Source organism: Diadema setosum, chromosome 16 (assembly GCF_964275005.1).
Source record: "Diadema setosum chromosome 16, eeDiaSeto1, whole genome shotgun sequence".
Classification (NCBI taxonomy): Eukaryota; Metazoa; Echinodermata; class Echinoidea; order Diadematoida; family Diadematidae; genus Diadema; species Diadema setosum.
The window spans coordinates 17,382,633-17,396,262 of NC_092700.1; the positions used below are offsets into that span (position 1 = coordinate 17,382,633).

Consider the following 13,630-nt stretch of genomic DNA (forward strand, 5'->3'; position numbering starts at 1 on the left):
TAAAAAAAAAAGATAAAGAAGAAAAGATATAAAAATAGGTGGAAGTAGAAGATGTGAGAAAGAAAAGGAGAGGATGATTAGAAGGATAGATGTCGGGACTGGAGGAACAATGAAAAATAGAGATGGTAAAAGGCATCAAAGGCTGGTACTGTAAAACCAGAAATGTTTCGCATACATTTTAGTTTTGCAAATTTTATAAGAGCCAAGATTTGCAAAATTACAAAGCCCTCAAAAGTTCTTGTCTGCACTTAGTTCATTGAATGCCAGTGACAATTCAGGAAAATTTCATGCACCGAAAAATTTGTTACAGTTTCACGCAGAGAATTATGATGTTTCACAGAAAAAGGTGTGTTGAATTGAGAAAAGTTTGTTAAGGGGTACAAAACATTGGAGGAGGTGAAGGAGTGATGTCCATGGCATCTTGGCAAGCAGCAATTCTTCTCTGTCCTCTACGAATATACTGCAGTGGAATGGGAAAAAGAAAGTAGCTCAAAATCTGGGTTAAGATGTCTCCCTTGCCGTATCGGGGCAATTACCCCCAGAGGGCAATTACCCCCTGGCTAAATACTGGTTAGTGGTACGGTTAGAGTAAACATTAGAGTTAGGGTTAGGTTTAGGGTTAGGAGTTTGGGTTAGGGTTAGGATTAGGTTCAGGATTAGGATTAGGGCCAGGGGAATGGTCCGGGGTAATTGCCCAGGTGGTAATTGCCCTAGACCCCTCTCTTGCATGTGGATTAATCATGATATTGCTCTTAAATCTCTCTGAGGTTTGGATGTTTGTTTGTTTTTTTTTGCCCAGTGCCACATCTGCGGACTTGCTTCCTTCGCTGATTGGCACAGATCACTTGAAACTAACCACCAGTAAGATCAGAATTGTGTAATTATCCAAAATCCATTTTGTTCCTGTGGGACTATGGTCTATTGGAGCCAAAGTGGTGTGCTGAAACTCATTTTGTAATGAAGTTTTGAGGGACTTACATGAACACGAGTATGAAAGATGTAGTACTGTTCATGAACACATAAAGTTCCTAGGGCAGGCCATGCAATAAAGGAATATAACTTCATTCTTGTTCCTCTTCCCTGCATGCTGTACCTCCTTGCACCCATTACCAGCTTGGTATTACTGGAATAATTCATTTTTGCCACATGTGATATCTGTTTGCTTCCACAGGAGTTGTTGACGACGTGGTACATCGGATTCCTCGCCCTCATATCCGTGTCTTTCTTGGTCTTCACGTTGGAGAACAAAGCGGAGAATGATGGTGACTACAAGACACTGCCAGACGCCATGTGGTATGGCTTGGTGAGTTTAACGATCCCAGCCCCCTTTTAGTCAAGGCTTGGTGGGCAACCCCAACTCTCCCCATGCCATGTTCTCTCTCTTCGTTACCTCTCCCCCCCCCCCCTCTCTCTATCTATCTGTCTATCTATCTTCTATCCGTCCGTATTTCAGTTTAGATAGCTATCTGTTCAGTTATCTCCATCAGCATTAACGATCTCAGCCCGTGAGCAACCCCAACTCTCCCCATCCCATGTCCTCTCTCTTCGTTACACGTACCTCTCCCCCCCCCCCCTATCTATCTGTCTATCTCTCTTTTCTCCATCAGTATGCCAATTTACATAGCTTTCTATTCAGTTATCTCCATCAGCATTATATATAATATACATCCAGCTATCAACCTCTAATAGTCTTTTCAATTTATGTGTATTTCTCCCTCCCCCTATGCCCCTCCCCTTTCTCTCTGTGATATATACTTGCGTGCGCATTATGTGTGTATCTTTTTCTTTGTCACTTTGTCAATTTTCACTATCCATCCAGCCGTCTATTTCATATTTCTTTCCTTTCTGCTTGAATATTCCCTCTCTTTATGGAAGTTTAAGAGCCCCCCTTCACCCCATTACTCAATTCATTTCAATTCATTAATATTCATACTTCTTATTTATGAGTATTACATCAGAAATAGTAGTGCAAGTTTTTTCACCTTGTCAACAATGTGCAAAAACAAACAATATACATGGTAATAACACAGCAATTGTAATGATAACTGGTCGAAATGGAAATGGGGTTGAACAAAGAGAAGTATGACGAGACCTACATGAAGGCAAGCTTGTTTGGCTGAGTTTCACTAGAGTTTGCCCTTCATGTCCCACCATACATGTGTGGTGGTATGAACAGCCTCTGGACCGACCAGTCTGGTAATGTGCACCATGGTACAACGGAAGTACCGTGGATGATGCAGCGAACAAGGTGCTGGCTTCAGAAATGGGAGGTCATGGGTTCAAGCCCCATGTGATGCATGCATTTACAGTCTATGGTTACAGTCCTTGGTTCAAACCCCATGTGGTGTATGCATTCACAGTCATGACTGTAAATCCACCAAGTCCCAACTGTACCTTGGTGTAAATGTATGGAAAAACTAACAAGCAAATATTTTCAAGGCTTTATTTGGTAATTATGATGAAAGAACACTAGGAAGATCAGCACCCGAACTGAAGAGGTCATTCTTGTATAAGGCAGTGAATATCGAGCCCAGATCTTCTGCATCATGTAGTCATTGTGTCTACCAGTATGTTCTTTTCTCATCCTCACGTTACAGGTAACCCTGACCACAGTCGGCTACGGAGACAAAACACCGGACTCCTGGTCAGGGAAACTCGCTGCCGCTGTCTTCGCCATCATTGGCATTTCTTTCTTTGCCCTTCCTGCAGTAAGTTTCTTTATTTTTTTTTTTTTCAATCTAGAGAGAACCGTAACCAGTGGCAGCTAGCATTGAAAGTCATGCATCAAATGTTGAGTAAAGAATTGTAACCATTACAAGGAAGCTTTCAATTTTTGTAAGTCAGGTAAAACTCAGACTGCAAGGAAGTAGGTATGATGTGATCACATTGTAGATATTATCTAACCCTAGCATAGTTTTCCCCCTCACCCTGCACCAGTCAAGTAGAAGCCTCTGATATCTGTAAACTCTTTTCTGTCCCATGTGACACTTGAAAATCAATTATTCAGAGGGAACTTACTTTAGATCAGTTATGGCTATGTATGATAAACCTGTAACTTGTATGTGCTGTACGTTGTCAATTTGGGAACCTGACATTGAATGGATTCTTCAGATTAAAATTTCTAAAATGTAAGCTACAGGGTTTTGTCTGGTTTTATTCATTTTACCTCACTCAGCACTTTTATAATTTTTTTCACTTCATTTCAAATATTGCATGAATTTTCTTTCAAATACAGTGATAACAAGAAATCATTGTAATACACAGTGAATATGAATATACATTTTTACTTTGAAAGTGGAAAGAAAAAAGTTCATATCTATATTGATATATGTGATCAAAATTGTTGTGTTATTGGAAAAGAATTTGAGGCCAATGAAAGGGATAAGTTTTATAGAGATGTGGTTTGAGGTATTTTCAGAGGTACCATCTTACAGCTCCACATACATCTATCTCAAATGGAGCCAGCAATGCATGGGAGACACCATGGATTCGTGGATATATGACCACATGTTCTCCATTGCAAGGTACATGGTTCAAGTCCCCTTCAAAGGCAGTTCTGTCCTCGGGCAAGACACTTCCTTCTTATTGCCTACATATAAGCCATCAGAGGAGACTTTAACTGTCAGTCCTGTGGAAGCTTGCTCAGGAAGATCAAGTACTTCCCCCATAGTCACCACTTCAAATAGATTCTCGACAATAACAAAGAAAGCAAACAAAAAAAAAAGTTTAAACATCTCTAAAAGTGGCTCGCATTGCCTGTGTTCAGTGGCATAGAATATTGCCAGGTAATACCATAAATACACTGTAACAGCAGAGGGCAACATAACAACAACAACAACAAAAGCACCTGGCTGCATGGCAAGAAATGTGCATAATTATTCACAATGTTGACCTTTCACCCCCTAGGGTATCCTTGGTTCCGGTTTTGCTCTGCAAGTCCAGCAGCAGCAACGCCAGAAGCACTTTGCCCGCAGGCGCCACCCAGCTGCACAACTGATACAGGTGAGTTATAAATGGTGACCCTTGACCTCATGATGACCTCATGTAACATTTGACCAAATGATTTTTCTTCACATTCCTATTGCTCCATTGTGATTGCAAACAATAGATAAGTTTGTGTGGTTGCACATTTTTAATGTTGTTTAATAAGAAGGATTCTAATATTGGATATAGACCTTTACACTTATAGTAATTAAAATGCATCTGGCAATTCCTTTGTCAAGCGTTTATATCAACATTTGTATAATTCTCTCAAATAAAGCCTTCTGATTGAATACAAGTTAAACTACTGTAAAAGTGGATATTTTAACGTGACTAATTTTTCGCGCTTGGCCGGGGAAGGAGAGTTTTTGTGTGGTTTTAATTCTGCGGAATTGAGACTTCAACTACTTGAGCATATGGCACGCAAATATATTCGCGCGCTTTATTTTCGCGCTAGCTTCTGGTGGCGCGAAATGCGCAGAAATTTCCACTTTTGCAGTAAGTCAAAACTGGTTTAAAAATCCAGCAGTCCTTCATGAATGCCATTATGGTACAGTTAGTTATTGTGAAGATTACATAATCGCTGTTTGTTGACGCATTTTATTGTAAGTTTCAGGACAAAATGCTCATTGAGGAATAAGGTATACTAAGGGGTTCATTTCCCAATTCATTTCTTTCACTTTCTCTATCTCTTTCTCTCTCTCTCTCTCTCTCTTTCTCTCTCTCTCTCTCTCTCTCTCTCTCTCTCTCTCTCTCTCTCTCTCTCTCTCTCTCTCTCTCTCTCTTATATATATATATATATATATATATATATATATATATATATATCACACACACTCACACACACACACACACACACACACACACACTTGATGTGAATTCTGTTCCTGATTCAACAAAACATTTCTCTTTCTCCCCCGAAATAGTGTCTGTGGCGATGCTACGCAGCTGACCCCAACTCAAGCTCGACGGCAACGTGGAAACCTCACATCAAACCTGTACACAGTCCTACCACAGGAAGGTAAGAAGGGGTCACTGATGGTGGTCACAACCTGGCCAGCCTTCTCTCCAAGGGGGCAGGATTGATAGCATCAAGTGTGCCATATGTGGAACATTTCACAGTGTGGACTTTTTCTGATATCTAGTACCTCACTGAAATAAAGTGACAATACTCTATCAAATTACATGTATTTAGATGTAATATGTACAAGAAATATAGGATATGAAGAGTTTGTTTGCAAAAACCAATAAGTCCATTTTTGAAGATTTTGAAGTACGATCTCTGTCATAAAGTACAAAATAATACCTTTTAAATGGTACTTTGGTCACTATATATAAAGGTACATTTTTGAAGTTATGGTCAAAAGAAGCAAAAATTTTCTTATTATTCTCTTTATTTTTCTTGACCTTTAATCACAAATATCTCCATTTGGCAAATATGGAATTATCGGTTTTTGCAAACAAACTCTTCATATGTATGATAAGATATGTGAAAGAAATATCTGCATCCTTGAAACTTCAAACAAGTTAATATTCATATTCTTATATAGATGTAATTAAAAACCAAATATCTGTTTGACGTGATGATACCAATATTAACATTAAGCAGTACAGCATTAAATACAGCATAGTGTTTTAGCAAACTCAAGCTGATAGTTTCAGTAGGATAGTGGAAGTGATGATGTCACAGACTTTTGTTTTACAGCTTAGTGCTGGTTTAAAAAAAAAAAAAAAAAAAATCCTGCAATGACTCAATACTTCGGACAGTGGGTTGGAACCAGGTTACCAGATTACAACTATTTTTCACAGATATTTGGACTATATGAGGTTGTTTTGGAGCAGTTTCCATGTTGATGAATGGCTATGATGTCACACTTCATGCTGTAGACTATTATTTCATGTCAACTGATATTCCTCCTTCCCCATCCATTGCCACCACTGGCTGCTTCGAATCCCGAACCGCAGTTTCAGGTCAAACAACTTCATCTCGCGGCTGTCCATGAAGCGCAGCAACAACGCCAACAGCCCCATGATGCACCGCACCAGCGAGCGGCTGAAGAAGAGCTCCGAGCGCGACATCGACGACCCGGACCACGACGAGAAGAAGACGATGCTGAGCGTGCGGCTGAGCAACGGCAGCCACACGGGGACCTTTGGTGAGCAGGACTCGATGCGATCCACTCGCAGTTTCCGCCACTCTCATCATCACCATCATGGCAAAGGTGCTAACACTTTCTCTCTTCTCTCGTCATTTCATCTTCCATTCTCAAATCTGCATCAGCATGTTTTTGGGGGGTCTTTTAAAGTAGATGAGGTTGGGGTTTTTTTGAGGGGTTGGGGGTGGGAGGTGAAACTGGTTTTTGTGGTTGTGTTTGTTTGGAAACATTATATGTCCAAACAAACAGAGAGAAACACTGGGTGAGGGAAAAAAAATTAATCCTGTTTGTGCCAGTAGGTCAAAAGTGCACAAATTTCACACACATACCTGTTGACAGGAGGTTAGTGTGCCATGTAAAGGGTAAAAGATATCAATTTCATACAAAGGTCTTGCATTTGGTGAATCCATGTATGGGCCTTTATTTCCCACTATGTGGTATGTTTCTGCTAATCTGGATTGCAGGTATTATCTCCAGTAGTGGCTAATGATCTCATTTGTGTGTTTGATTGATTGATAGGTGGGGGTGCAATTTTGAAATACAGTATTTGAAGTACATTAGGCACAGTTTCTCACATCACCTATGCTTATCGTAGCTGGTATGACCTTCATGATGTGCAAGGTGCATCAATGATAATGAATCGCTACTTCCTTTCACCTGTTGCTGGAGAAGTGAAAGTTGACTGTTGCTTGTTTTTATTTTCCTAGTAAACCCTGATGGTAAATTAGCATGTGACCACCCTCTACAAAAAGAAGATAAACAGTGATGTGCTTGTTGGCAGGTGCATTGATGCCGCATCCCCTTGCTGGAGAATGCAGGATGAACGCATGGTCATGTTCCTTCCTTCAGATCCTGTCCATTGTGGATGATCCTTTCTCCTCCCAGAAACCCAACTTGATTTGAAGTCATGGTGCCCCCTGGATCTATATAATTTGTGCAAGTTGATATGACCCATCACCCACAAAACCTGACAAACAGTCATCAAACTCCAACTCCATTTTCCTGACTTTAATCCTCAGATACCATTGATGATTTTCTGAAATTAATTCCAAAAAGTGCCACGCGAACAGTAGAACATTTACCCATCAGATAAATGTAGGTACAATTTTACCAATGGGTTTAGGGTTTAGATGTAGTCAAATGATAGTATGCACGCATGTCAACTAAATTGGTCATCAATTCAAACATGATTAACTTGATTCTTAGATACCAAAAAGTCTATATTTTAAAAGGATCCTAGAATAGTATTAAAGATTCAGCAAAGAGACACCTAGGTTGTCTCTTTCAAATCTATGGAATACATAATATATGATAAGCTGAAGGGAAGCAGCCAACGAGGATTTCTAATGTTCCTTAAAGTCTGGCCGACCCAGTGAAGTGATGTGTTTCATAACCTTTGCATCTCATTCATTTTGAAAAAGCTTTGGACATGTACATTCTATTGCAAATTCAATTGCAATTGGCAATGATAATAGCACGTGAAGCTGGTGAATAAAAAAAAAAAGATAATTCTTTACCAGACTATTTCTTGAAACCAGTGTTGGGTTAAAGTCCCAGAAATTATAACAGTCTCTGGGGATTTCCCCTTAAAGAGCAAGGGCATTTGTCATTGTCCTGAAATGTATTGAAGTAGTTATATGAAATGTACATGTATGTTAAAATCAAGAGAGCTGTTTTCTACATTGGTGCAGATTTGATTTTTTCCACTCCTGACTCATCAGTACATTCGTCACATGATGGTAACATCTTATGAAGTCAGTCTTTTCATCGAACTATTTCTTCTCTATCTATACCAATCATCTATTCCACTGGTCATCAAATGGCATACTAACAACTTAACAAACCGAATACTGTATAATATGCATTAATTGCATGCTCTTTTCTATCTGAAATGACTCCTTTTCAATGCATGTACATGCATGAAACTTATTTTACATGATACAAATTAGTTCTCTGTCGATGTAAGGAGGGTTGTGGGTCAAAGGTCAGTATGTTCCTTGAAGTTATCTGTATGATAGTGCTACATCCATGTATATTAGTAACAGCGGGTGTACACAAGCTCTCTTGGTTGATCCCTTGGACAAATTTCATATACCGATAGCCAGGGCTCCACACTAATGGTGGCCCGGTGGCCCAGGGCCACCAAAAATGAAAGTCGGGCCACCAAATTTCAAAAAAGGGCAAATTTGGTGGCCCGCCTAGGGCCACAAATTTTTTTTTTTTGAAGTATGTCAATAAATTTGTAACTTTTTGCACCGGAAATTAGCAGTTAAATTTGGTTAAAGAATGGATGAAAAGGACTGAATGAGTGCCTGAGAGTGAGTGTTGCAAGTTTGTTGAGGTTTATTTATGAGTAGATATGTCCAACTTCCAATTCTTACTATGATAAAACTTAAATATTTGACTCATAAAAAAACCAGGAATTGTTTTTTATTGTTTTTTGGGGGCCACCAAATTTTTCTATCGGGCCACCCAAAATTTGAAATTGATGATTTTGGTGGCCCCATCGGGCCACCAAAAAAAAAGTTAGTGTGGAGCCCTGCGATAGCTGATGAAGTGTCTTCTACTGTATATGCCATATATTTCATAGGGTGTAATATTTTGAGGATTAAGAATTGAAAGACATTTTGCAAGTGATTAAATCTGCAACCAAGAACCACATTGAAAGATTGAATGAGGAATATCATCACTTTTCAAGGAAAAAATAGCAATTTCTGGCCTTTGAGATGATTACACTGCACATTTGAATTGTGGGAGGTGATATCTTTTGGGAGTAATATTCATTCCACGAGTATTGGTGGACTGTAAAAATCTGCGAAAATAAAAACACTGTGAAGTATACTGCATATACAGTAATTAGAAGTACTCATTTCCAACCTAACATCTCTGCACATCAAATGCCTCATCAAGTTTCTCTTTTGAATGGATGCAGTCCAAGTGAAGTGATATGATTGGATATATGCATGCTCATATTTGTAGTTGATCTCAGAGCACATATAACTTGTAGTATATTATAGAGGATATATTATGATTGCATGTATATAACACTTCTTTTTATCTCAGTAGTGTATATCCAGATACAGGTTTTTCTAGCTGATGCATCAAAATTTGTGCATGAACTTTGTACATCTATATGGTTGATAAATGTTTATGGTCTTATCAGCTCTTTCCATTTTCATAGTGTGTCATTTGAAAGCTAAAAGCCGTTGCAAATTGCAAATCAAAATTAATATAATAAATTCTGTGTTAACATATTCGCCTTTTTGAGCCTACAAAATATATCCAAAATGAAAACAAAAATTTCTTCTTCCATTTTGCAAGTAGTCCATCTAATATGGCTTGGTGGTGGTGTTTTGTTTACCTTGTTATTGTAATTGCTTTCCCAAAACAGCCACATAAGAGGGTATAACAACCTGCATTGTTTTTGCAAGAAGGTTATTGTGATATGCTCCTGTATATTTGCATTATCTTGATGCAAAGACTTGGCAAAATAAGTACTGAATGCATGCATGCATATGCTACAAACTGCATGTAGCTGGCACCTGTTCTGTACTAAGCTTACATGGGTGAAAAATAAAATGCATCTGTGAATTCATTCCACTATAAATCACACATTTTGAAAAGGAGAATTCTGGGAGAAAATTTTGCATTGTTCCAGTTGAATCATCTTTAAAAATAGCAATCTTTTTAGCCAGGCATTGACTATAAGACTCTTTTTGAGTGTTGGTCGTAACTGACTCTTTTTGAGTGTTGGTCGTAACTGACAAAAGGAGATTTTGTGGAAGAAAAAAAACAGTTTCTTCAATCTCTTTCTCATACTCCACAGCTGTATTTGCAGTTATAGTGTCCTTTTGCGACTCTTCATGTTTGTAATAGGCTGATACTGTTAGTTCTATTGTATTCTGTATCCATTTTTGGATACTATAACTTTTTCTTGTGCATTCCTTGTATGTCTCCCTCTTGTGGTGATGGTTAGGTAACTGTGGAGAATCTTTTCATGAATTAAACTTCATTTCCAATGCCTCATACTCTGAACAAACTTATCCCCTTCTTCTAGAAGTGGTTAGAATCATTCCTACAACTGTGGTGTGTGCTTTGTGCATTTACGAGTTGTTCTTTTTCCAATATATTCAAGTTAGGTGTGGACTAATGTGAGTACAGTACCTTTTTTTGGTGGAGGTATACATTATGAAATGAAGACAATTTATTAGATTGAAGTGGTTAAAAAATGAGATCCCATGCCTACTAAGCCACCAATTTCTGTGGTTCGATATGTTGTTGTGAGGCTTTATTTCCTTAAAATGCAATCATATCACAGCAATGCATGATGTATTTTCCTGATATGCCTTGCATATGTCATGGGAAGCAGAATATTCCATGCGTAAAGAATGATGAGCGTTGCATTAATACAATCAATAATCAAGTTTCCTTTTGAGTTTATATTTCATTGTAATATAGCTACATTCAATAAGTCTGAAAGATTAACCAAACTGTTCATGCTACCACTTGTAGTCTTCATAGGTGTGATTCAGGAGTTTTATTTTTTTTTATTTTTTTATTTTTTTTTGGGGGGGGGGTTGTGGGGGCTATTAGAGTTCTGTCACATATTTGCTAGTTCCCAAGTAGCTATGATAACGAGACTTAAATTTGCAGTAGACTGGCCCTAGACAGAATTTTCTCAGAATGTTTCAGCAGATTACACAGCTGTAGAAAAAATGTTAGGAGACACTCTCAAAGTTTGTACTGATAAGTTGTTGACATTGTTAAAGATGTGTAGCAGGTAAACGAAAGCTCCTTGTTGTCACTTTTTATATTTATTCCGACATATGTTTGATTATCTTAGATGAGGTTGAGGAACCAGTTCGCGTCACCAAACTCACCGAGGCTCACAAGAACGCGATTAGGGCCGTGCGCAAGATCAAATACTTTGTGGCGCGGCGGAAATTCAAAGAGGCATTCCGGCCGTACGATGTGAAGGACGTCATTGAGCAATACTCGTCGGGCCACGCGGACATGCTTGCCCGAATCAAGAATCTACAATCAAGGTGAGGAGATGAAAGAGACTAAATTAAAGCAATCATTTTGCCTGTATTCCTGTAAAATTGTTCTGATTTCTGCGTCTTTCTGAATCATGTATGCTAAAGTCACTGCTCAACAGTTTGCTTAGTTTGATAACCAGAGTGCTCCTCAAAATGATTGCTAGCTGCTCCATAAGAACTGAAAAGTCTGTGAATGACTTGACTTTGTACCTTTTCTTGTAGATAGAATAATCAGAATAAGTGAAGAGTTTGTTTGCAAAAACCGATAAGTCCATTTTTGAAGATTTTGAAGTACGGTCTCTGTCATAAAGTACAAAATAATACCTTTTAAATGACATATTGGTCACTACATGTAAAGGTACATTTTTGAAGTTATGGTCAAAAGAAGCAAAAAATGTTGTATTATTCTCTTTATTTTTCTTGACCTTTAATCGCAAATATCTCCATTTGACAAATATGGACTTATCGGTTTTTGCAAACAAACTCTTCAAGTTGTTAAGTCAATAATTTAATACCATGGTGACATTTATTCCTGGCTATACTTTATAGTGATGGCATGATTTTTCACAATTCTTTTTTCCAGACTTCAGTGTCTTTTCTCTTCTGCTGGACTATCACTTTTCATCATAATTCATAAAATATTATGTGCACCCTCAAAAAAAGAATAGAAAACAAAACAAAAGATCAAGTAAATTTGGCTCAAGCTGTGTCATAAAGCAAGCAGAAGAAAGTTAAATGAATGTGGGTTATTTCCCTAGGTACTGCTGGTCTCTTTCATTCATCTACAGATGAAAACATCAACAATCTCTCAACTGCCGGCCACAACCATGATAAGGAATATGGGAATAAGTTGGCAATTCTTTTCAGCCATAAAACACATGCAATATATTTCTACTCATTTTCCAGCTCTCTACTTTGATCTATTGTTGAGTGCATATGAAGAGTTTGTTTGCAAAAACCAATAAGTCCATTTTTGAAGATTTTGAGGTACGGTCTCTGTCATAAAGTGCAAAATAATACCTTTTAAATGATATATTGGTCACTACATATAAAAGCACATTTGTGAAGTTATGGCCGAAAGAAGCACATTTTTTCTTTTTATTCTCTTTATTTTTCTTGACCTTTATTCGCAAATATCTCCATTTGGCAAGTATGGACTTATCGGTTTTTGCAAACAAACTCTTCATATTATCTTGAAAATAATTGTGTATGATGTTTTACACTGTAAATGCTCTGAGTATATCATGTAGTGTACAACTTGTGATACTAGGAGTGAAACATACTCCAAGCGGACCTAGAACGATGAGTGGTTAATGATAACTTTATATTTTGAGTGTAAAGAATCAACTGTCAAAATTGAGAGGCTGCAAGTTCAAAAATGAATGATTATAATCACACTGTTTCATTCAAATGAATTTCCATTGTGTATGATGTCTGTGCATGCAGGTTAGACCAGATCCTGGGCAAATCAGGCATGGAGAGGCGGAAAGGTCGCGGCGCCGGCGACCTGGAACTCTTTGACCCCAATATCAGTTTGCTGTCCAGGGTGGTGAAGGTGGAGCGGCGAGTGACTCTCATTGACCGCAAGCTGGACATGCTGATTGAGCTGTACCGGGACGAGAGGCACGCCAAGACTGCCTCCGAGGGGGGCAAGGAAGAGGAGGACCACTCTCAGGAGTCTGACCCGGCCCCGAGGGGGTTCATGAGACGGCGAGGGTGGGGCTCGTACCACCAGCGTCCCAGAGAACCTCCACCCCCGCGGGCGGAGTCGTCGGACACCTCGTCGGCGACGTCACCGGCCGACCCCACGTCCACATCGCCGACCGCCATCCAGAAGCTGTCATCGTCCTCGTCGCAGCCAAGCCTGGTCGAGGACGACAAGCAGGTGCTCGGGATTAAGACGTCGCACTCGCAGAGCGACATCCAGGGCAGCGACGCCGGCTCCGTCCACTCCCACGACCGCATGAGCGACTCGACCCTGCGGGCGGAGGGCAGCCCGCAGTCCAGTGAGCGGGACCTCGAGAGCGACGTTTGCAACCCGGCAACCAGCGACCCAGACATTCCAATACCCAGCATGCCTCCACGATCGCCTGATACTGTCTCGTATAGTAGCAGTCGTCTCTCGAGCGCCGGAAGCTCTTCGGCGCTCGACAGCGAGACAAGAATCTAAATTTATTGGGAGGATCTTTCTCCCATCTTTTTTTTTTCCTCACATATTTTTGCGGGTTTTTGAGCAGAGGGTGTTCATGTAGTGAGAATGGGTGTGAGTTAATCATATTGTCAGAGCATATGATATGCATAAATGAGGCTGCAGGTGTATCTAAATGTGCGTGCATTTATTGATGTATGTATGTATGAGTGAATGCAAGTCAGAAGGACTGTACATTAATCCCTGTGGTACAGGATTAATACACATAATTGAAACCCTATGTGCCCCACCCCAGGAGGGCTATG

At 39.4% G+C, this 13,630-nt stretch overlaps 1 protein-coding gene across 1 annotated transcript in view; it reads left to right on the top strand.

Annotated features, from left to right (window-relative positions):
* Window positions 1–13,346, top strand: part of LOC140239455 (potassium voltage-gated channel subfamily KQT member 1-like) — a 74,873-nt gene extending 61,527 nt beyond the window's left edge. Inside the window, exons 5-11 of the mRNA XM_072319291.1 lie at window positions 1,172–1,303; window positions 2,598–2,708; window positions 3,907–4,002; window positions 4,908–5,002; window positions 5,947–6,203; window positions 10,981–11,182; window positions 12,623–13,346. Of these exons, the coding sequence (XP_072175392.1) occupies window positions 1,172–1,303; window positions 2,598–2,708; window positions 3,907–4,002; window positions 4,908–5,002; window positions 5,947–6,203; window positions 10,981–11,182; window positions 12,623–13,346 (1,617 nt within the window). The remainder of the gene's footprint in view (window positions 1–1,171; window positions 1,304–2,597; window positions 2,709–3,906; window positions 4,003–4,907; window positions 5,003–5,946; window positions 6,204–10,980; window positions 11,183–12,622) is intronic.
* Window positions 13,347–13,630: the final 284 nt, after the last annotated feature.